This window comes from Anarrhichthys ocellatus, unplaced genomic scaffold, assembly GCF_004355925.1.
Source record: "Anarrhichthys ocellatus isolate YVR2014 unplaced genomic scaffold, GSC_Weel_1.0 scaffold140, whole genome shotgun sequence".
NCBI lineage: Eukaryota > Metazoa > Chordata > Actinopteri > Perciformes > Anarhichadidae > Anarrhichthys > Anarrhichthys ocellatus.
The window spans coordinates 321,659-344,481 of NW_022280170.1; the positions used below are offsets into that span (position 1 = coordinate 321,659).

General features: G+C 42.2%; 2 protein-coding genes across 4 annotated transcripts; one reads left to right on the plus strand and one right to left on the minus strand.

The window, feature by feature from the left end:
- The first annotated feature begins 5,508 nt into the window (after nt 1-5,508).
- On the plus strand, nt 5,509-16,753 carry rcc2 (regulator of chromosome condensation 2). 3 transcript variants are annotated; one of them, XM_031877578.1, is made up of 13 exons: nt 5,509-5,613; nt 6,803-7,017; nt 7,523-7,616; nt 10,617-10,760; nt 10,944-11,075; nt 11,406-11,494; nt 12,969-13,083; nt 13,443-13,609; nt 13,715-13,895; nt 14,064-14,169; nt 14,347-14,419; nt 14,525-14,602; nt 15,663-16,753. In XM_031877578.1, the coding sequence occupies exons 1-13, from the start codon at nt 5,517-5,519 to the stop codon at nt 15,765-15,767; spliced, it is 1,596 nt and encodes a 531-aa protein (XP_031733438.1). In that variant the 5' UTR covers nt 5,509-5,516; the 3' UTR covers nt 15,768-16,753. The 3 variants fall into 3 exon arrangements, with proteins under 3 accessions (XP_031733438.1, XP_031733439.1, XP_031733440.1); XM_031877579.1 differs by having other exon boundaries at nt 5,571-5,753; XM_031877580.1 differs by having other exon boundaries at nt 5,571-5,748.
- Nucleotides 16,754-17,693: 940 nt separating this feature from the next.
- LOC116399993 (60S ribosomal protein L22) lies at nt 17,694-22,823 on the minus strand. The gene is made up of 4 exons (XM_031877581.1): nt 22,806-22,823; nt 21,889-21,999; nt 21,474-21,598; nt 17,694-17,890 (listed from the first exon to the last, which is right to left on the minus strand). The coding sequence occupies exons 1-4, from the start codon at nt 22,815-22,817 to the stop codon at nt 17,746-17,748; spliced, it is 393 nt and encodes a 130-aa protein (XP_031733441.1). The 5' UTR covers nt 22,818-22,823; the 3' UTR covers nt 17,694-17,745.

Here is a 22,823-nt window from a genome sequence, read left to right on the forward strand (position 1 = left end):
TTGTAGTAGATAGTGTAATAACTGCTGAATTATGTGATTACTTGTCACCTTAAAGGAATAGTCCAATTCATATTTGCTTCTTTCATTTTTAAACATTTGAGTTGGAAAACCTCTATTAGAATGGTTGGTTTTCAAAATGAATCACCTGATCTCATAGCTTAACTTTTTTGAGTACAAGTGATTTTTTTCTGTGGTATGTATGTATTCTTGTTTCTTTTTTGTCACTGTGAAGCACTGTGTCCTAAATGTGAAGTATAAATACTGTTGACTTCCTTCCTTTTGATTCTTATTTGATAAAAGTCTATAGCCAAGACTTTTACTGAAAGCAGCCGGTATCTATATTTTTATTAACAATGTATGAAGTCAAATTGTAAAAACTAATGTGACAATGTGTTTGGTGCCTCTAGTGATGAACCTGTAGAAAATGATCAGCTGTAATATGCAGCTCCCCTCGGCTTTACAGAGCTTTATAGTGGCTTTTCTTCTATCGCGTCAAACGCAGAGACGAGCTTGTGCATGTTGTTTGGCCCACAAGCTCACTGTCTTAGTTGACACTCACCACAAGGCAAAATTCCTGTGCCAGCTTCTTGTTAACTTTTATAGAGGAGCAATAGAAAGCATCCTGACTGGAAACATCACAAACTAGGATGGGATGTGTACGGGACAGGACAGGAGGCTCTACAGGCGATTCAAACCACCCAGAACATCACTGGTACCATCTACTGAGCATCAGTGATATTAGTGATGAGAGGTGCCTGCAAAGAGCTAAAGGATATTAAAATACTAAACCCACCAGCAAACACACGCATACACACGCACGCTCACACACAAACAGACGTGTCTTCATAACTTTTGGGGACATTACATTTCCTGGAGATTTACCAAAAACCATAACCACTAGCAGTCTAATCCTAAACCTTACCCTAACCTTAACCTCAACTTTAACCCAGTCTTCACCCGACAATTTAACGTTTTACGTTATGGGGATGAGCATTTTGTGTTTTGGAAGGAGAGTCCCTACAATGTGACTGTTTGAACAGATGTGTGTCCCCACACACTCGCACATGAATCAGCCTAAATTACAAAATGGGCTGCTGTAATGCAGTTGCATGTAGTCAAAAATGAAATCTAGAAGTTTTGAATCTGTATGTCTGATATATTCAGTATAAACTATAGAAATGTTTTCAAAAAGCACAATTGTTTTTACAGTGCTTTTAAATTATTAGTTAGCATTTCCATCATTCATCCTTTTTGTATCACAGGAAACGTCAATAAATATTCATATACTGACAGAATCTATCTTTAGTTCATCCATTAACAAATGTATTAATGCTGCAAAAATCACAAACAATGTTTCCTTGGAGAAGTAAATGCCTTTGACAACTGCACACAAAGAAAGTATGCATTGAATTCTTTGTCTCACTGCATATACTACACTATACTCTACTGTTTCTATGTTATGGACAGTCTGTTATCTCAAAATATGACAATATCACGTCACACAACTCTTCTGTTCGTCATGCTTTTATGAATTATAGAAGTTAAAATGCCTAAATTAAAACAAATCAAACTTCAAATACAATGCACATCAATATAAATACATATATTTCAACTTTATGTATGCATTTACTAAGTCATAATTAAATTAAAGACTCATGTTGAATGACAATTATAAAGCTTGAATAAATAGTTTTTTATTGTAGCGTGAATTTTCCATGCCATGTTGAATTGCAGTGTTGTCCAGCAGAGAGCAGCAAATACCTGCCAAATACAAATTAATTTCATGAGCAGACTAAATATGAATGACTTTGAAATATTGTGAATATCAGCCCATTTTTTGATTAACTTCAGTGCCCTTTGTTTTTATCTTTTAAAGTCTATAGGCTCCATTCCATTATATAGGACTGGTCTGTAAAAAACGTCCCTAGAAGGCCCTATTGTGTGACGTGAACGTTTTTTCGTTGTGTATGTGTGTATGTTTACAATTCAAGGATTCAGAGATTCAAGAATCATTTTATTATCATTATGGAACACTGGAATGCACAACAAAATGCAAGTGTAGTCCATTTTCAACACAAGAAAAACATGACAAACAAAACAATGACAGTAGTGCATTTTTTGAATATGCATCATAAGGAATGTAAAAAACTATTCTCTGGGGAGATAATGGGGCTCAGTAGTAGAGCAGGGTTGTCCTTGAAATAGAGGATCAGTGGTTCGATCTCCAGCTCCACTAGTCCATGTCGAAAAATGCTTAACCCCAAATTGTGAATGTGTGTAAATGTTAGTTAGGCAGGTGGCACCTTGTGTGGTAGCTCCTGTCATCAGTGTATGAATGGTTGTGAATGGGTAAATGAGGACATGTAGTGTTAAATAGCTTTAAATGGTCGGAAGACTAGAAAAGAGATATACAAGTACTGTCCATTGACCATTTACCATAATATGGTCGACGTTTCAACATTAGAAATTCTACATCAATAAATGTCAATCAACTGTGACTGTGTTTGAGCACATCATGATGTCAGAACAGAGTCCACCTCCTCTGGTCCACCAGAGTCCTGCTCTCTGTCCTGATGTCCCCCCGTCAAGTGCAGCTTGATCCTGGACCACGATGGAGTCATGTCTCTGTGAAGATGTGGGCTCAACAGTCTACTGAACATCAGACAGCCAGGAGCATACTGGGTAGTGGAGTATCCTGAGGTCGTAGCAGGGTTAGCTTAGCTTCCATAACCCAGTTGCACTTTGGTTTTGTATTTCACCTGCTGAGCCACAAAAACCTTTTGGCTTTTTTCTCTTTTTAGCCCCAAAATACGCCCCAAAATATGAAAGACTATTTAAACATTAGACCTGCTGATTCAGTGGACAGTTTTAAATGACAACTAAAACACATCTTGTTTAGTATTGCCTATAGTCGCTGTCTGTTTTTTTATATTTTATAATTTGTAGAATTTAGAAATACAAATTTTCTCCCTTCCTCCTTTTGTAACTGTATGCTTTTTTGATGATTTTTTAATGTTTTTGTTGCTGAATTAAAAAGCACATGCTGCATTCTGTGCATGAAAGGTGGTATAAATAAAGTTCATTCATCCATTCGTTGACCTTAATTTCCATGCAAAGCATTTCCCCAGGTGAAAGACTATAGCTTTTATATGAATGGTGCTGTTTGTTTGGTGTTATTTTTCTGTATGAATTTTGCCTGATGAAGGTCTGAGGACTGAAACGTCACGTGTGATGGACAGTGTGTAGGATTCTTTGGTACTCTTTTTAAATCTATTAAAAGACTTAAATGAAACAACATTTTTTACACACACACAAACACACACACACACACACACACACACACTAATAACTAATCCTAAACCTGAAAAAAGAGGAAGGTTTCCAATTTACTTTTGAATGTGGATACATGTGTGACACATCTCAGGTCTTCAGGCAGTTTGAAGACAACAAAAGTAGCTTAAAGCACCTTTACCAGATCTGGTTCTTTTTCTAGTTACAACAGACCCCTCCTGCTCCTGCTTGCCTGTATACACATGAGCCAATGAAGAAGTTAAATTAGGATTCATATAATAAATTAAGATTGACTTTGGTTATTTACAACTAACTGCCTGGAAGATGTAATTTCTTCATTTGTGTCTTACCTCATCATCCTCACATTGTCACTGATTCTCTTGAGTGCCTTTTAGTTACCTTTAGTTTAGGTTAGAGTAATATAGTCCATAATGTCCGACAAAGCATTTGTGAAATTAATGTATGCTTTGAAAAATCCTTGGTTAATATATTAGCTGTATTTGCATGTATGTAACGCCACTAATGGCTATTTGTGCTTACTTTTTGGAGAAACAGGTCAGATTTAAGAAAATGCAAAGATGGTCAGAAAGTACAACATCTAGCAGGTATGAAGAAGATAAAAAAATAATAATAATGATACACTTTTTCTAATCTTCTGTGAAATATTGAATAATTTCACATCTTTGAAACTGAAATATTAGAACTCAAGAACAGAGATTGCGATCATATTTCATATTTGGTTTTGAATTGGGGACACCAGTCTTGGGTGCCCATCTTGAAATGGTGATGATTGTATAGATCTTCTGTGCTACTGAGTTGAAGATGTTTTTGAAGCACCCCGTTTCAGAATTTGTAACATTACTTTCTTGCAGCAACACCCATATTCAAGGCATTGTCTATTATCATGGCTACAACTTTGTGTTCTATATCGGAATCAGCTTTGTTAGCTGCATGCCCTACAATAAACTTGACACTGTTTCTTTGTTTTTCTCAATAAAGTTACACACTAATAGACATACAGCAGAACAAAAACAACAACAAAGCTTAAAGGTGCTAAATGAGAAATTGAGAGCATTTCTACTGGCCCTTTACACAGCAGCCATTTTGACATGTCATTGCAGGGTAAACACAGGTGTGGTTGACCCTGTTCCAGGTCTTCAGTGTTGTGAGTCCAGTCCCTATTTTTATTGATTTGGAACCCAAGGTACTTGTATGAGTCTACCCTCTTCACTTCGTCTCCTTAGCTGATTACCAGAACAGGTTCCTCTGGTAGTCCACCACAAGCTCATTGGTTTTACTAAAAACAATGTGAAGAAGCTCTCTATCAGTCCTCTGTAAAAATAGTCTCTGAGTGAAGACAACATCATTTCCAGTGATGTCTCACTAGAATCTTATGTCTATATAGGGTTTACTTATTTTGGCAAAAATTACACTCAATACTTTTTATTAAATTCCTTCAAAGGTTTCATATCATATGCACCTGGACAGACATGGATTTAAATTGTAACTTGACTGGTCAGTGGAGGCCGTGAGGCAAGCCAAAAAGATGGAACCTATAGTTTCAATCTTTAACAAAACATTGTGTTTTATAGGTTTATTAAGTTTTTTACATACAATCTCCAACTGAAAAGTAAGTTTAGCTGTCAGATAAATGTAGCTAATTGCATAAAAAGTAAGCCACAGTATTTACAATATATTTCAGGAGCGTATTTATATTAAAGATCTGCTTAAAAATAATGAAAACATGGAGTATAGAATAAATGTAATGTAACTTTTACCAGCTCTAGTTTTGATGTTTACTTGAGAGGAATATGAAGCATGATAATATGATCTGCTTAATGATTAGCCTAATTATGAAGAATTATCGAAAAAATTAGAAGATGTCATTGAGTAAAACGCTGTCATGTAATTACATTAAAATTCAAAACGCCAACACAAACAAAAAACCACACTTTTGTTACATTATGCAAGGCCTATATTTATTCTTAATTCCAAGTTTTGGTAATTTTTTATGCCAGAGTTTTATGTCTTAATATAACTTATATTCGGTGGCAATACAACTTTTTGTAATACACGATTGTCGGTATTAGTTTTGTTAAACTTTTGCTTTCAGTGCCAGTTGTTTCCGACTAAACGTTGTCCTGTTTGTGCGTCATAGCGCTGACTGTTTCTCCTTTCCAGTTGTATGAATTTGGTGAGTGCTTGGTTTCCTGTATGAATACTTAATGCAAACCACGTGGTGTGAAAGCAGACTGCAGCTTCTTTTGTTCAAATCAATCAAACCGGAGACGGGCAGAGAGCTGCTGAATCAGGAAATCACCGGTACATTTTGTTTCTTAGCTTGATGAAATTACAAATAACATGTTTTCGAAATCACAGAGATTGTACGTACGCTAAACTTAGAACGTGTCCAATCAAGAAAATATTGAAAAAGTTTTTGTCGTAGCATCCTTTCATGTAAGGTTAGTTTCCATGTCTTTATTTAGAGTGCCTGTTAGCTAACAGTAGCGAGGTAACGTTAGCTTATTGAACCCATCAGTCAGCTATTCGCTAAATCTTAAACAAGTTTAATAAAGTCTGGGTTCCTGAGGATTTGCTGTTCCTTTGCTGTACCAAATTTGCCTTCCTTGTTTGTGTAGCGGCTAACTAACTGTGCATGCTCTACGTTAGCCCGTCGACTAGCTTGTTACCCAACCATTATGTGAACAAAGAACGACAGTGGTTAGCTGGTTAGCCTAATGAAGCTAGCAGCTAACGCTAGCTACCAGACGGACACCGGTAACTTAACATGTTTTAGTTTGCAGTTTGGCGCTAGTTTCCACTGGCTGTTGGTTAGACAGCTATGGTCGAAGGTAATTTTAAAAACAAATGCTTTATTCCAATGGTTGGTTCTTGACAATAGAAGTGCACAGGGCTACTTGATTCACGAAGCGTTAACGTTCTAGTAAATTGAACGTTACTTTACACGACTACGTTGGTCCATTTAAAGACACATACAGCACCGGAGTCGTTAGCAGCCGCTGTGTGTTTGTGTGGCTACAGACAGTATAGTCTGAATTATTATCTTAAAGTTTGTCAAATATATTTAACGAAAAGCAGAAGTGTAAAACATATTTATTTAATAACAGCCATCCGGTCACAACTTCCTCACCAGTTTCAATAGTTAATAGTTTGTCCGTAGTATTTATATAAGTCAGCTGTTTCCTGTGTGGAACATCTTCTCTGTGGCACATCAAAGACACATTTCATTGGCTCACTGCGTTGTGTAATTTTTCAGCATGGATGATTCTGTAATTCATAATGTGTGGACATTCAGTCCTACTTAAACGATCCTCAAATTATGTTTTTGTCACATTATCTATAATATCTTCCATTGTCCTTGGTGTTAATATTGTTCTTTGCTGTAGCCCAATAGCACTATTCCAGATTTAAATTACAGTACAGTTACAGTCTGAATTACACAGTATTCTTACTGTCTGTATAAACTGACCACTGCCTCTTTCCCACCCAGCTTCGGATTTAAAAATGCCACGCAAGAAGGTGACGGATGTCTCAGGGAACGGTGGGATGAAAAAGAAGAGGGCCAGCGGCAAAAGGAAAGAGAGGGACTTTAGTAGTGACGACGAGTTCGACTACGAGCAGGAGAACAACAAGAAACCTGGCAAGCCCGCTGCCAAGTCCGGTCTCCAGCCGGTCACTGTGGCCGACGACGTCAAAGAGAAAATAGTGGGTTTGGGTTTGATACACTGTATGAAAACTAACCAAGGAGCTATTTCAAGAAAACTACCCAAATTATATTTATAAGTTTAAACGTTTCTTTAACAAACATTAAATTCTCACAAGAAGTCAGAATATTGAATTAGTAAAACACAACAATCTGCAGATGTATTGGTGTTCGAGTAGTGTTTTCCCTTTTGTGTTCGACAGTGTGACAGTGTCTTCAAAAAGCTTATGTCCAGTGTTTGTATATGATTACAGAAGAATAGTTACTTGCATTAAATCGATAAAAAAACAAATTGTACAGTTCATCAGTAGTTGGTTTAAAGTTCAGGAAAATAAACCAAAAAAGGCCAAATGTTGTAATCAGGATGATAAAATGATTTCCCAAATGTCAGAATGTCTCCTGAATCGGATCACAGATGTGATCCAGCTATAGTTGAACTTATTCGCTAGTCCAAACAACAACATATGTTTTTTTTATGTCATTAACCTTACTGTGTCCTTTCTACAGAAACTTGAGTGCGCAAAGGTTAAAGGTCAACTGATCATCTTTGGAGCAACCAACTGGGATTTGATTGGAAGAAAGGAGGTGCCCAAACAACAAGGTAGAATACCTTTTAATCAAATAGCTGGATCAGGTCTACAGGGATTCCGTCCCGGCCGTGGAACAGTGGACCAGCTCTTTACCCTCGCAAGACTACTGGAGGGGTTCTGGGAGTTTGCCCAACCAGTCTACATGTGCTTTGTGGACTTGGAGAAGGCTTTCGATCGGGTCCCTCGGGGGTTCTTGTGGGGGGTGCTGCGGGAGTATGGGGTGCCGGACCCATTACAACGGGCGATCCGGTCTCTGTACGACTGCAGTAGGAGCTGTGTCCGCATTCTCGGCAATAAGTCAGACACGTTCCCGGCGGGTGTTGGCCTCTGCCAGGGCTGCCCTTTGTCTCCGGTCCTGTTCGTGACTTTCATGGACAGGATATCTAGGCGCAGCCTGGGGGTGGAGAACGTCAGGTTCGGGGGTCTCGGGATCGCCTCTCTGCTGTTTGCAGATGATGTGGTCCTGTTAGCCTCCTCGGATCGTGACCTCCAGCATTCACTGGGGCGGTTTGCAGCCGAGTGTGAAGCGGCGGGAATGAGAGTTAGCACCTCCAAATCTGAGGCCATGGTGCTCTGCCGGAAACCGGTGGATTGCTCCCTCCAGGTGGGGACGGAGTGCCTACCTCAAGCGAAGGAGTTCAAGTATCTTGGGGTCTTGTTCACGAGTGAGGGTAAGATGGAGCGGGAGATCGACACACGGATCGGTGCGGCTGCAGCAGTAAAGCAGGCACCGGACCGTCTTGGTGAAGAGGGAGCTGAGCCGGAAGGCAAAGCTCTCAATTTACCACTCGGTCTACGTTCCTACCCTCACCTATGGTCACGAACTCTGGGTCGTGACCGAAAGGACAAGGTCGCGGCTACAAGCGGCCAAAATGAGTTTCCTCCGTAGGGTGGCCGGGCTCAGCCTTAGAGATAGGGTAAGGAGCTCGGTCATCAGGAGGGAGCTTTGAGTCGAGCCGCTACTCCTTCGCGTCGAAAGGAGTCAGCTGAGGTGTTTCGGGCATCTAATTAGGATGCCTCCTGGACGCCTCCCACTGGAGGTTTTCCAGGCACGTCCAACTGGGAAGAGACCCCGGGGAAGACCCAGAACACGCTGGAGGGATTACATCTCCCAGCTGGCCTGGGAACGCCTCGGGATCCCCCAGAATTAGCTGGAACATGTTGCCGGTGAGAGGGAAGTCTGGGTCAGCCTGCTTGGTCTGTTGCCACCGCGACCCGACCCCGGATAAGCGGAGGAGAATGGATAGATGGATGGATGGTCTACAGGACTGTGATGTATGCCATACGTTATTACTTTCACAATAGCAATGATCAATACCTATCATATAAAAGTAATTTGAACTTTTGTCATTTCTAAATGCAAGAGAAGACAGGCATTGGCAGGGTAAAGCCCATTCAGTGAGAGAAAGGCCTATTTTCATAACTTTACTAAAGCAGGTGCAGCCGTCCCTTTTCATCGACATTGTTCTGTGTCTCAACACATTTTACAGGTGGCTACTCGCTGGAACTATTTCTTGGAGTTTTGTTGTCACATTGGTACCATTGTCCCTGTACAGAGACCAACACCGTTGCTTACTGACTGTATTTGGCAACATACGCTGTAGACGCTGCACAGAAACTGGGAGGATGGACAAACTGCTGTTGGTCAAGAAATAGTTCCAGCTAGTATCTAAACTTACAAATTGTAATATTTACCTTCCCATTGATTTATAGATTCAACAAACAAGACGTGTTAATTAGTGGACTTTAGAAGAGTTGGTGTGTGTATTTCTGAACTTTACACAGATCCAGGCTAGCAGTTTCCCTTTGCTTCCACTCTTTATGCTAAGCTAACCATGTCCTGACTCCAGCTCTGTGCTTAACACACAAATGACAATGTTGATATCCATTTGTCTCTCGGCTTTAATGAGACCTGGAGCAGGATGACTCTCACGTAACCAGTCAATAACCATGTTACCGTGTTTGAATCAACACTCCTTCACAGGTGTGACACAACTTTTACCAATGCAGTATGGTCCCAATGTTAGCGTGGTCCTGATGCAGGGTAGTGAATAATATCCTATGATGAGATGTTCTGTTTGATGTGTGGCTCTCTGTACCTGACCCTCACTGTGGTGTACAGCTGATGTGTAGGAGGTTGTACAGCCAGACAGAATCAATAACGCATTGATCGGGTTCCCCCAGTGTGTCGTAGAGAATGGAATGACGACCACATGTTCGGTGTACACGTGTCTCTTTGTTTGGGATGCACAAGCCACATACGGATTAAAGCCAGTGAGATCCCATTAATTGATTGTGACAGTAATGTCTATTCATATGTATGCATGTTCTGTGCTGCCCCCCTGCAGCAGCCCACTGGTGCCTGGGGCGGGCTGTGTTCTGTCTGGTTCCATCCTTGCCTATCTACTCTGGTACACACTGATAAATGTACTTTGTTGAGACTGAAGGGGGGGTTGGGGGTGTCAGCAGGAGCAGCTGCACAGACAAAGACCATCTCTAGATGGGCGAGAGGCTGCGCCTACCAAACCACCAAAAACCCATTCAAACCCTTCTTTTGTAGTGCACTTGGGTATGAAAAGGTCTGGGTGGGTGTTTTTAGCACTTCCTGTGGAAGTGAAGCAGCAGTTTGTCTCGACTTGAACCGCCTCCATCAAAAATAAATGGAAACTAAATCTTTGTTGTGATGATATCTTTCTTTTCTTAACTGACTGACCTAGCTCGGTTCAAGTAACCAACGGATTTCACAATGACACACTCATCCCGGTACTGTTGCAAGGAAGAGTGCAGAGAGATTTCTGACACCCTTTAGAAAGTGACATGTATTTATATAAACCCTTAAACTAAAGGATAAGTCAGAACCTTACTGGTGATTGTGAGGCTGGACTTGTTTTATGAGGATGCTTTATATTAGAGGAGTTCATGTTGTGTTCTTTCCTCTCATACAGAGGAAATAACATGGGACAGGTGGTGTGTGTGTGGATATCATACGGTTTTGGTCTGTGTCTTTTCAGCTGCTTTCCGCAATCTGGGCCAGAATCTGTGGGGTCCTCACCGCTACGGCTGTCTGAATGATGTCCAGGTCAGCTGTGTGGTGGCTGGGCCCTGTGCTGCACACAGTCTCCTCATGACCACTGAGGGCAAGCTGTGGAGCTGGGGTAAGTAACATGCTGCACTCAGCTGCAAATGATAAAATCATTCCTGATAAAATGATTGTGTGAGCCACACCAACAAAGTTTATGAGTGAATACTGACTGTGAGGATGTGGGTCTGTGTGGCAGTGTTAGTAGTCCAGACTGGAAGGAGTTCTCCATCACTGATCTCTTGGTTTCTGGCTTCAGGTCGCAATGACAAAGGTCAGCTGGGTCACGGAGACACCAAGCGCCTGGAGGCTCCAAAGTTGATCGAGGCCCTCGCAGATCATGTTATTGTTGCTGCAGCCTGTGGACGCAATCACACCCTGGCACTCACAGGTAGGCTGAACCAGGAGGTGTGTTCCCTTCAGGGGCTTCTTGGTTTTCATCCCAGCCGAATACTACAGCAGCTGATCTCTGTCATTCAGTTCCTTCAGTTGGTGGTCACTGGTCCTCTGTTGTAGTCTTTGGTTGGAATAAAAACCAGCGTACTCTGGACTTCTAGTAATTGAACACAGAATTTGTTCGATTGTATTGGACATTATTTTGAGTTTTTGGTCATAAAAGATGTCATCCCGTTTTCATTGCTGTGTATTGTACAGAAGGGTAGACTGAATGTGAGAGTTGCTATATGCTGCTGTGTTTGCTGACGTCAGTGTTCCTCCTCAGAGGATGGCACTGCATACTCGTTTGGTGAGAACAAGCTGGGCCAGCTCGGCCAAGGCAACCAGACCGATGCAGTCCTCAGCCCAGCACCGGTGAGCCATCACTGTCACACTTATCACACTGTAGAGACGGGGAGCATGTGGGCTCATACAGACATGTTCTTTAATATGTGATCCATATGACAGAAAATAATGAAATATGCAACGGGCTGCATATTGAGATGAATACAGAGTATATCGAGTAACATTCAGTCTGAGCCATGCAGTCCTCCCCTGTGTAAGAACACATCATATACTCATATACTCAAGCACTACACACCATGAAGCATTTTGCTGATGTAGTAGAGCCCAGTTTTACTCAAAGACTTGCTCTTGAGCACAAGACTACCATTTTCACAATCTGTTAGTGACGGTATGTGGAAGAACACTAACATGAGAATAGCGCTGTTCCACCTTAAAGGTTGGTCCACCTTAAGTGAGCCTCACACAAGTTGTCATTAACTTCTCAGCGAGCACATTTTCGTTAAGTCTTTAACTGTGGCTACAGCTCTGGTTTGTGTAATGCTGCGCTGCTCTTTACAGTTCCTCAGGAAGTATCAGTGGCATGGATAGATTTATAAAATCCAACTTAAATCTGATACAACAGATGAGTTATTAAACACCTCAGGAGTTCAGGAATAGCTTCTCAACAACACTTGGGCCAACACAGCCATGTCAGTTCACAAACCCTGCATGTGTCACAGCCTGAGCCATAACAATAGCTACAGCCCCATCACAGCAATGGCCAGGCCGCAGAGAACTATATGAATTAGTGGTGTAATGGTACAGAGGACTGGTTCAGGAGTCACGGTTCAGTTTGGTACAACCGGAGAAACATCAGGATCTGTTTGTTTGCATTTATTTAGTACAGACACTAGGTTTCATTTTGCTCATCAGCAACTTTGGTTAACTATTTCCATTATAAAAATAAGGAACATTCTATATTGCACTCAACACTTACTATGGCTATAACTTAAAAGCATCTCTTATGATATGACATAAAAAAATACCAAAATACGTGGAATAATAAAAAAAAGCTTCACTAGGAGGGTTCAGTAAGGTATATTTGGCTATATTGAAACATTCAAAGCACCCAAACATTTATTGTCACATCTGGGTGATGTGGTTGAATTTGTCAAAACATTTTGGATATGTTTCTGTTGAGCAACACAACTCGCCTCGTCTCAAACACATCTCTCTCCTCTGTAGCCGGGAACCTGCAGTCCGGTCTTCCAGCTCCGGGGTTTCACTTGTGCTTGCCTTAGCATATGTTGCTAACGGCCTACAGCTAAAAGTTTTCGGGTGGAATGCGGGCTTATGAATTTTGGTTCCGCATTACATGCGTCAATCCACATCCACCGTTGAACCCCAGAACTCTACCGGTTTACAATACACGAACCATTACAGCCTAATATGGATACAAATATGGATCAGCGACGATGCAAAAAGAGATTTTGAGTTAACATAAAAGTAGGAAGCATGTTAGTGTTCCTTCTTTATAGTCCTCCTTCTCTCTCGCTCCCTCTAGATTTCCTACAATGGCCAGCCCCTGGTGAAGGTGGCTTGTGGAGCTGAATTCAGCATGGTGGTGGACTGCAAAGGAAACCTGTACTCCTTCGGCTGCCCGGAGTACGGACAGCTGGGTACGCTCACAACGTACAGACACACCTATTGTTTTTCATCTGACAGCTTTGTTAAAGTGTGTTTGAGTAACTTTGTTTTTGCTTCCAGCTGATGGATGATGCTGGAAGTTGACACCAGTGTTACAAAGAGTTATTTACATCAGCACCTGCTTATTCAGCTGTCAGCAGTAGGGAAATGTCAGACATGTGAGGTCATTTAGAAGTGTTTAGAAATGTTAGTATCGACCTATAATCAATATTTTTAAACTCAACAGCGATGTTGACGTCTCCTTTAAAAATAGTATTGGATGCTGTATTATGTCTTAGAAATATTTGTATCAAATGATATTTGTATAAAATGAGTTGTCTCTCTCATTCAGGTCATAACAGTGATGGCAAGTTCATAGCTCGCGCCCAGCGCATCGAGTTTGATTGTGAACTCATCGCTCGCCGTGTCGCCATCTTCATCGAGAAGTCCAAGGATGGCCAGATCATGCCTGTCCCCAATGTGGTGGTCCGAGATGTGGCCTGTGGGTCCAACCACACGGTGAGAAGCTCCACTTATTACTTTCCTCTGAACCGAATCATATGTTACAGTGGTCTTTACACTGAGCATTTACACTGAGCATTAAAAGTAGTGTGTGGCTTTCAGCTGGTGCTGGACTCTCAGAAGCGAGTGTTCAGCTGGGGTTTTGGTGGTTACGGGCGCCTGGGTCACACGGAGCCGAAGGACGAGATGGTTCCTCGACTGGTCAAACTGTTTGACTTTCCTGGACGTGCCGCCTCTCAGATCTGTACAGGCTACCAGTGTTCCTTCGCTATCAATGAGATGGGTAAGAACAGATCTCTGGATGTAACACGGTTTGATCCTAGTTACAGATTTAACTTTGAGGCAAAGGCTATAGATACTGAATACATGTTTTACTTCATCACTTTGAACTGACTTCACATTGGGTGTGTGCTGGTATACTGTAGGTGTGTGATCAGTTTTTTATTTACAGGGGTGCTGTTCTTCTGGGGGGTGACAAACACCTCCAGGGAGTCAACCATGTACCCCAAAGCTGTGCAGGATCTGTGTGGATGGAAGGTCCGCAGTCTGGCCTGTGGGTGAGTGCTGACTCACCCTTTGTTCCTCCCTCCGAGTGTTCATGTGTACATTTTATTGTCCAGGGTCAAATCTCTGAGGCCCCAGTACACTGTTGGACTATCTGATATTCATGTTGTCACCCCTTGCTCTACATTGATGTGCAGAGTAGTTTGACTGAGTGTGTTTGTATTGAACAGGAAGAGCAGCATCGTTGTTGCTGCAGATGAGAGTACAATCAGCTGGGGACCCTCGCCCACATTTGGAGAGCTGGTAAGACCTGAGGCCTCCGCTCATTAAAATGATGGAACACATTTACAGACTGTGGCTGTGGTGATGGAGCCAGGAGCTGATTGCACTTTGTCATTTGTCCTTCAGGGATATGGAGACAACAAACCCAAGTCCTCCACCACGGCCCAGGAGGTCAAGACCTTGGATGGCGTCTACATTGAGCAGGTAAATTGACATGTCAATCAAAGGTTCTCATCAGCTCCTAATAGAGAAGATCAATACATCATACGCCACTTAGAGTTCCACACTGAGCCATCCAACTTTGAATATGCCTTTGTTGTCTCTCTGTTTTGTCCTCACCACTGAGGGTTTGAAAAGGCTCAACTGAAACCAGACTAAGAGTCTACAGCCATGCTAGCAAGGCTAAATGCCTTTGCAGCATGCAAACATGTTCACAATGACGACGCTAACTTGCTCTTTGGTAGCAGGTATAATGGGGGCGACCTTGGCTCATGGGGTAGAGAGGGTCGTCCGGTAACCGCAAGGTCGGATGTTCGATCCTTGGCTCCCCGGGCGCTCCTCAGGAGCAGCCCACTGGGTTGGGTTAAATGCAGAGAATACATTTCCCCACTGTGGGACTAATAAGGGATTGTTCTCTTCTATTCTCTAATCTCAGTTTAGTGGGTTGGCATGCCAGCATTATCAGTCCAGCTGAGGCTGATGACAATGTCACTAGTTCTGCAGGTATTTGGTCAAATTCAAAGTGACGGTGCTCGATGAACAGTCAAAGGTCAGTTAGTCCTGAGTTGGTCATTTCACTCAAAACTACAAACCTAGTGAGCGCTAGAGGAAAAGTCATCCTCTCAGTACAAAGTCCTGCTGATATTAGTCAGTGTAATGATCATGCAGCCTCTCTGCAGCTGAGCAGAGAAACCATCTGAAAATCAGGTTACTCTAATCTACACCGGTTACTGAGATGTGGTGTCTCGTTTACATGATGTAAAAATCTGGTTTCTTCAATGTCGACGAGAAATGTTACTGAAGTGCACGTAAACACACTGACTACAACATGTTCACCCTGCCAGGACAAGTAGGTCACTTTGCTGTCACACATCTGAACTTCACTTTGACTTTGGTTTGTACACTTGTGACGAGTTAAGACATTTCTTTACAAGTGATGTGTGTGTCTTTGATCCAATGGACATGCCGTCTATTCTCTGCGCTACACTTGTTTGAGATGCACTGGCCCGTTGGAAAGCTTGAGTGACATTTGGTGTCTTTGCAGGTGGTGATGGGCTACTGTCACACTCTGGTAATTGCCAGACAGGACACTGAGCAGGAACAGGAGAGACTGAAAAAGCTGCCCGAGTACAACCCCCGAACGATCTGATCGGGCCTCCGACAGCAACACCTCAACCAGTGATGCTCATCAGGAACACCTGGCCTGTTTAGGCACTGCTAGTGTCACAGCGGGATGGTTGAGTTCAGGGGGAGGTGCTCACAAGTCCGAAGGATTTCCACACATCTCAACAACCAGCAAACAGGCTCTAACAATTCGGACAGTATAATCAGAGAAAATGGGACTGGAGACGGACAGAATCTCTGGATGGTCCAGCTCTCACAATGAACGGTCACGATATCTTCACTTCCCACCTCGAGTGAACCTGCAACAGTTTGCTCCAAGCACTTCACACCTAGTAGAGGTGTGCTTCCCAAAACCCCCGTTCCATTTTGTAATACAGCCAAACATTCATGTCTTGTTCTGTTGTTTTTCTTTGTTGCAGTATATAAAATGATAACGTTGTTTGTCACATTTACGGGTGCTATGACAGGACCCTCAGTCTTTTCCTACTGAGGGGTTTTCAAAGACCAATGCTCCATATCTGTGCCTTTTTCTACGTGTATGTTCAGGATATGGAAGTGTTGTTTGTGTCGTTCAGAGGATCAGCTGATCCCTCCGATTCAGCGGCTATGGCAGTATGAGCAGGCGTGTGCTGCTGCCACGGATTACAATCAGGATTTGAACGTCATGTTCTGAGTTGGGGCGCTCCACTCGACGGTTACATTCCTTTTATCTTCTTCAGTGTTTGCATCAAGTATGCACACCTCAGTCCTTCCAAGACCAGTGTCTGCTCGATCTCGTCTTTGCTAATAGTAACTATTCCGACGCTCAAAGCGGTTTCACAAGCAAGTCAGAACCTTTACAACCAATAAATGCACCGTCTCTAAATATATCAAGGTGTGCTGGAAATGAAGGCATGTTCTTTTAAAAACAGCAGAGGTGTTTTCCTCCTAACTGTTCTCTTTTTTTATGGTGAAATTTCTCCGGGTTACTTTGTTTTTTCATTGAAATGGTTAAATAAAGATTCATGTGAATTGATTTGTTGTCTTCACTTCTCTAGTCACAACCATCAAGTCATTTTAACAACTGTTGAAGTGTTCAGCCACCAAGTCATGTTGAGTCCTTTATTTTTTACCTTAAACTAAAATCTACAGTGTCCCTCACTGATCAACGCATCCTCTAAATACCATTTCATACAGCATCCGGAACCTCTTATCCTGTTCAGGGTGGAGGCGATCCCAGCTGACAGTGGGCGGAGGCAGGGAACACCCTGGACCGGACACCAGACTCTCAGGGCAAATTTATCAATCCATGCTCAAATTTAGGAAGAATTGTAACAAAATAGACTTCACTCAAAAGTCCAGAGCTTTCAACCACGCCTCATTGTCTTTATCAGCAAACTGATAACTTGAGCAGGATTGCTTTTACAAAAGTGAACTGTGCTGCAACACTTCCTCTGGTGGTTCACTCTAGAGGAGCAAAGCCTGCTCTGAGAACGGGATCCTGTTTGCAGCTCATCATTCATGTCACATCACTCACCTGAAGGATCTGCAGTGTTCCAGTCACCATGTGACTACAAATGCAAAAAACAACTTGACTGTAGCCTCATTGTCAAGCTCTCACTAAATCGTTTTGAAATGCAAACGAGTTATTCACGCTCGATTTTCACCATGTGGAGACTGTTCTGTCCCTTGTGACCAATGCTGTTATTGAGACGCTTTGAACTGTCTTTATAGCACCTATGAGACAGAAAATTCACATTTGTCATACTGGACTTGAACTGTAGAAGCTAACTGATCAGTGGGCCAGAGTTCACCTGTGCTGAGTGAGTTTAGTCTGTAGGCTTGTCTTTACGTGAACATCTTAAACCTGTTTAAGAGTAAACTTTGGTTCTCATGTGAGCCTTGTTGGTTGTGACAGATCCGTCTGTCCCGTCACACCCTGCCAGTAAAGAAATCACCGGGACACCACTTCTGTACTGTAAACAACATTTATTTAAATGTACAAAATCTGATGAACTGTCAAGTTAATCTTCATCTTCCTCCTCCTCTTCATCCTGGTTGATCTGGAAGTAGCGGAGCTCGTAGCTCTCCTTGGTGTTGGCCACGACACGCAGCCAGTCACGAAGATTGTTCTTCTTCAGGTACTTCTTGGTCAGGTACTTCAGGTATCTGTGAAACAGGAGACCAAGACAGACCGTCAGACTCATTACTGGGATGATGGCAGCAGTTAAATTTAATAAGCACTGCCATGCTACCAACACTGAAGCTTCAGTCATGGCCACATTTAGTCACGTTCTCTTCATTAAGTGGTTTCTTTGGTTCATTTCAAATATCCACAGGTACTGTCCCATTACTCCATTATTTTCCTTATTGATCAATCTGTTCAATAATCATTTAGTCTATAGAATGTCCATCACAACATGACATCACGTTTTGGCTGATAAACTTTCTAAAAACCTGGCCATGGCCACATGTCACAGAAAAAGCAGAGAGAATGTACCAAGCTAAAAATGACATCATGCTGTCAGCTGGATTTAATGAATGTCGACTTATTTATAAAGAAGAGTTTGGGAAACATGTTTGAATCTACACGCAATACAGCGAAAGTTATGTCGTTTGGATTTACGTTCACCGGGGATCTGACTGCACCAACTCCGCTATGCTTGGTGTGTTTGGGAAAAGCTCTCCGACAGTGCCATAGTCCCCAAGCAAGCTGAAACGTCATCTCCAAAGAAACACCTGTCGCTTCACAACAACAACAACAACACGGACTATTCTGTAGTCACACTGAGTGAGGATCAACACATTGAGAGACTTGTCATTAAAGTGTCAGCATATATGCTGTATTATGCTACAATGTGTCATTTTGTAACTTTTTGGTTGTTGGTGTGCCACGGGATCTTTTTAATGTAAAAAAGGTTGGAAAACACCAGAGACGGTCTGCAGGGAGCAGAGCTCATTCTCTAAATGTAGAACACATTGCTAGTGAATTATCACAGTATTAATATTGCATCTTATACAATTCAGAGATATATTTTTGACCCATAATCCAATTAAGAAGTCATGTTAAAATCTGTAAAGAAATTAGTAACATTGGTCTCTGATTTTCAGCTGGTATTAAAGGGCCAGTGTGCAGCCTTTCAGGAGATAAACCAGCAGAAATAGAACTGTTTTCATATCTACATAGGGAGCCAGTCCTCTTCACAGAGTCCACCATGTTTCTACAGCGGCCCAGACAAACCAATCACTGACTCTAGAGAGACGTTGAGGTTTTTTGTTCCCTAAAGGCCACCGTAGTTCTCTAACTTGCTGTGGTAACATGAGCTGCATGCTGAACTGTGGTACCTCCAGTCTTTGAAAGGCAGGAGTGAGTAGAGGCTATTCACTTGGCTGCAATCTGCAACCTCACTGCTAGATGCCACTACATGCTACACACTGACCCTTTAACACATGATCTGTATCTGTGCCTTCACATTTACACGTGCTATTAATAAATAAAGTTCTCTATTCAGCTAGGTGAATTGACCTGGAGCGTCCCAGGTCAATGGGAGCTCCAACATGACACACCTCACTCATTCTCTGTAGGGGAACGTTACCTTCAACATGCTGGTCGGGTGGTGGCGGTACAACACACAATAAAACAGCTCAATAAAAGGCCACGTCGAGGGAGCAACAACAATGTTTAACGAGGAATCCTGCAGTAAAATACCACGATGTCACACTATTATTATCAGTTACAATAATCTTTAAAGTATTGAGAACAGAACAAGTTAGAAAACTAAAGCATGTTTGTTTACATTAACATCACTACAGCATATCAAACTACTAAAATAGATTATATAAAATATAGTCCTATGATTACTAACCATTAACAGACTGTCCTGTCTGTACCTTTACACTCACTATCAATACTGTAAATACTGCAGTATACTGTGGTTCCATTACAACCCTATACGTTGGGTGAGTTTTTACTTAATGTGTCCAAACTTTACAGATATCATTTACACTTGAGATGCATCCCGATTATGTGAAGGGCTGCTTTAACGGATCGATTAAAATCAATTTAAATTTGGTCATTGCTTAGTTGGGTCTGTGTTATGATGCTCGACACGCTGTGGCAACGTCTCCACGGGGCAGTAAACCAGCCAATGCAGAGGGGTTTGTAGCTCACGTGATGATTTACAGGAAATGACACATCTCCTTCTTCTCTGGAGAAAATATTTGAAAAGAGTCGGAGGCAGAGACGGACGATACAGCAGAGAAAATACAGAGGAAAAGTCACGATCACAGGACAGAAACGATCAATCAGCCCAGGTTTCTTTGTCAGTATTCAAAGTAATAATCGAGAGATTAATGGATTATCAAAAGTCATTAGTTGCAGCCCTAATTAAGTGTTTTGCTGCAACTACACCTGAATTAACACGAGTTTCTCCTCAGCCAGACACAGATTTGATCTCTATACGAGCGTCAGTACAAGCCTATGGTGGGATACTGCAGGCCAACGTGGATGCACTAGTGTGCTCCAAAGACACTAAACTTGGCTTGGGACCTGAATGGTGGCCGGTTCATGTCCAGCGGAGTGTGGACTGTGTTTCAGTTCATGTCCTCTTATACTGCATTTACACAATATCAGAGCCTGCAGAGAGAATGCCAGTCCTCCATTCATTTGATTGCGGGTAATGTGCTTAACCGGCGGTGACGGGGACTGCAGGGGGCACTAAACAACAACAACGCAGCAGCCTGTGGCAAAAAGATGAAACAGAATTGCAGACTTTGTAGAAACCTGACTTCATGCTGCCAATAACCAGAGATCCAGAGCTGTACAACCACAAGGGAACGTAAGACATCAATAGTTGTGCAGATGCTTAGTGTTAAAGAGCTATTAAGTGACAAACACCTCCACACAACCCTGCACTATATCGCCGCAACGCCTGATTTAGTGTAAATGCAGCCTTAAGGAACGGCACTGAACCCCTAAAGCATAGTTTATGGTCTACAGAGAAGCCACAAAATGATGTCATAACCTGCACCAAGGCTCCAAGTGGTAGCGGCGCTAAGTCGGGCATCTCTGAATTTTGTTACTTGTGAGTGCGATCACGTGACTGTCACAAATCGTTCACTGATAAAAACACTTTTTACATGTCTAGGGCTTAGACAAAGAAGGCCAGTTCTTTTTGAGATGCTTTAGAAACAGGTCTTAAAAATCTACATTTGAGAAAATATTTTGGTGCCAAATCAAATTGTTTACAGGATATTCAACCTACGCTTCTTTATAATACATGCAATACTTAACATGTTTCTTTACAGAGCTTGTACAAAAGCAATAAATTATCCATGAATATGAGATACGAGTTAACAGACAATCACAATCCTCCTCTGTATTCTGGAGGTTGGTTTATGGTGTTTTGCTGGTTACACTCGTCGTCTTTATGAAATACATTTTCTTTATCCGCTCTCTGGACAACAATGCAACAAACAATGCGTTTAACATATTCATGCTCCATCTGTGGAGGCTCGCTACGGTTTCAGGTATAAACAAAGCTTTACTTCATGGCAGCCCATCTCTCTGACATCTCTCCACAGCTCCCTGTGTGTGCATGTGTGGAATGAATAATAACAGAGTGTGAAAAGGCTCCAATGAGGGATTAACAAAGTCCTTCTTCTAGAAACTCTGTAGACTCAGACTAGGAGAGCCTTGTGATGTCTATGGCCCAGTAAACTACAGAAGCAGCTGGTGAAGTGTGTTACTGACCTTTTGGAGAAGGGCACCTCAGAGGAGACTGTAATCTTGCTCTTGCTCCTCTCGATGGAGACCACACCGTTACCCAGGTTACCGGCTTTCCCGTTCACCTTGATGCGCTCCTGAAGAAACTGCTCCTGGAAACAAAGTTTATGGAAACGTCACACACACCCCACTAACAGCCATGTATACACTAATCTGAGATCTCAAAGCTCAGGTTTAATATCTGCAGTTTGTGGCAAATATAACATGTCCACTGTGATGATTACGTCACACAAGCAACTATTGAGTCTAAAAAGTATGGATTGTAGATTGTGGTATCATTTATTTCTGTTTGTGCAAAGTCAGCAATAATTATTGTATCCTAATATTGTAAACAGACTAATACAGCTGCACATTGAGAAGTTCTGATAAGTGGCGGACTTACGAAGTTGGCAGCGTCCATGATGCCATCTTCAACGGGATGGGTGCAGTCCAGTGTGAACTTCAAGACCTGCTTCTTCTTCTTACCACCTTTGCCAGTGTTCTGCTTCTTGTGCTAACGAAACACGACACATTTACTAGAAAGAGGGTTATCTACCACAACACACACCGGAACCGAGATCGTGGCGCCATACACCGCGTAAAAACGACATATCTGGTGACTGACAAACAGGTCGAACGGAACATGGCAGCTGCTTCGTCAAAACACAGAATCCGTCTCTTATCGACAAAGATGCGTTTTCAACCACAGTTGGTTTGAGAAAATGGCTGAAAACTGATAAACATGCTGTGACGCTACTGGAAGATAATACTCCTGAATCCATAATCATAATAAACCAATGTATTCGTTATAAGTTTCGAGCTGGGGTAAATTGACTTAATGATAAAAGCAAGGCGAACATTAGTTGGATTTAACGCACGGCTTCCACTCCAGCTAACGTAAACGTTCCGGTGTCGGAGCTAACGTTACAGGAAGGGAAGGGAGTCCAGCTAACCGTATCATGTCACTGACGGCAATTATCAGCTGCTGCTACAAACACAGCTTTTATACAACTTGTTAGACAAACTGCTGCCATGCAACCCTCCGGACAAGCTAGCGGAGAGACAACGTGGTGCGCTAACGTTACAGTACCGACAAACTGTCCGGCTAACGTTAGCTAAGAGGCAGATATAGGCCACAGAAAAACAGCTACCTATGTGCTTTTAACAACACTTCAAACCCGAAACCAAACCCTGCATTTGGAGCATGTTTTTTCCTCTCGAAACAAAATAAAACTGTCTTCTCATCTCGCTCGTTTTCTCTGGCGTTAACAACGGAAATCTATCATTCTAGTGGATTTGTTAACACGCGACTTTACTTACAATAGGCGCCATGGCAGA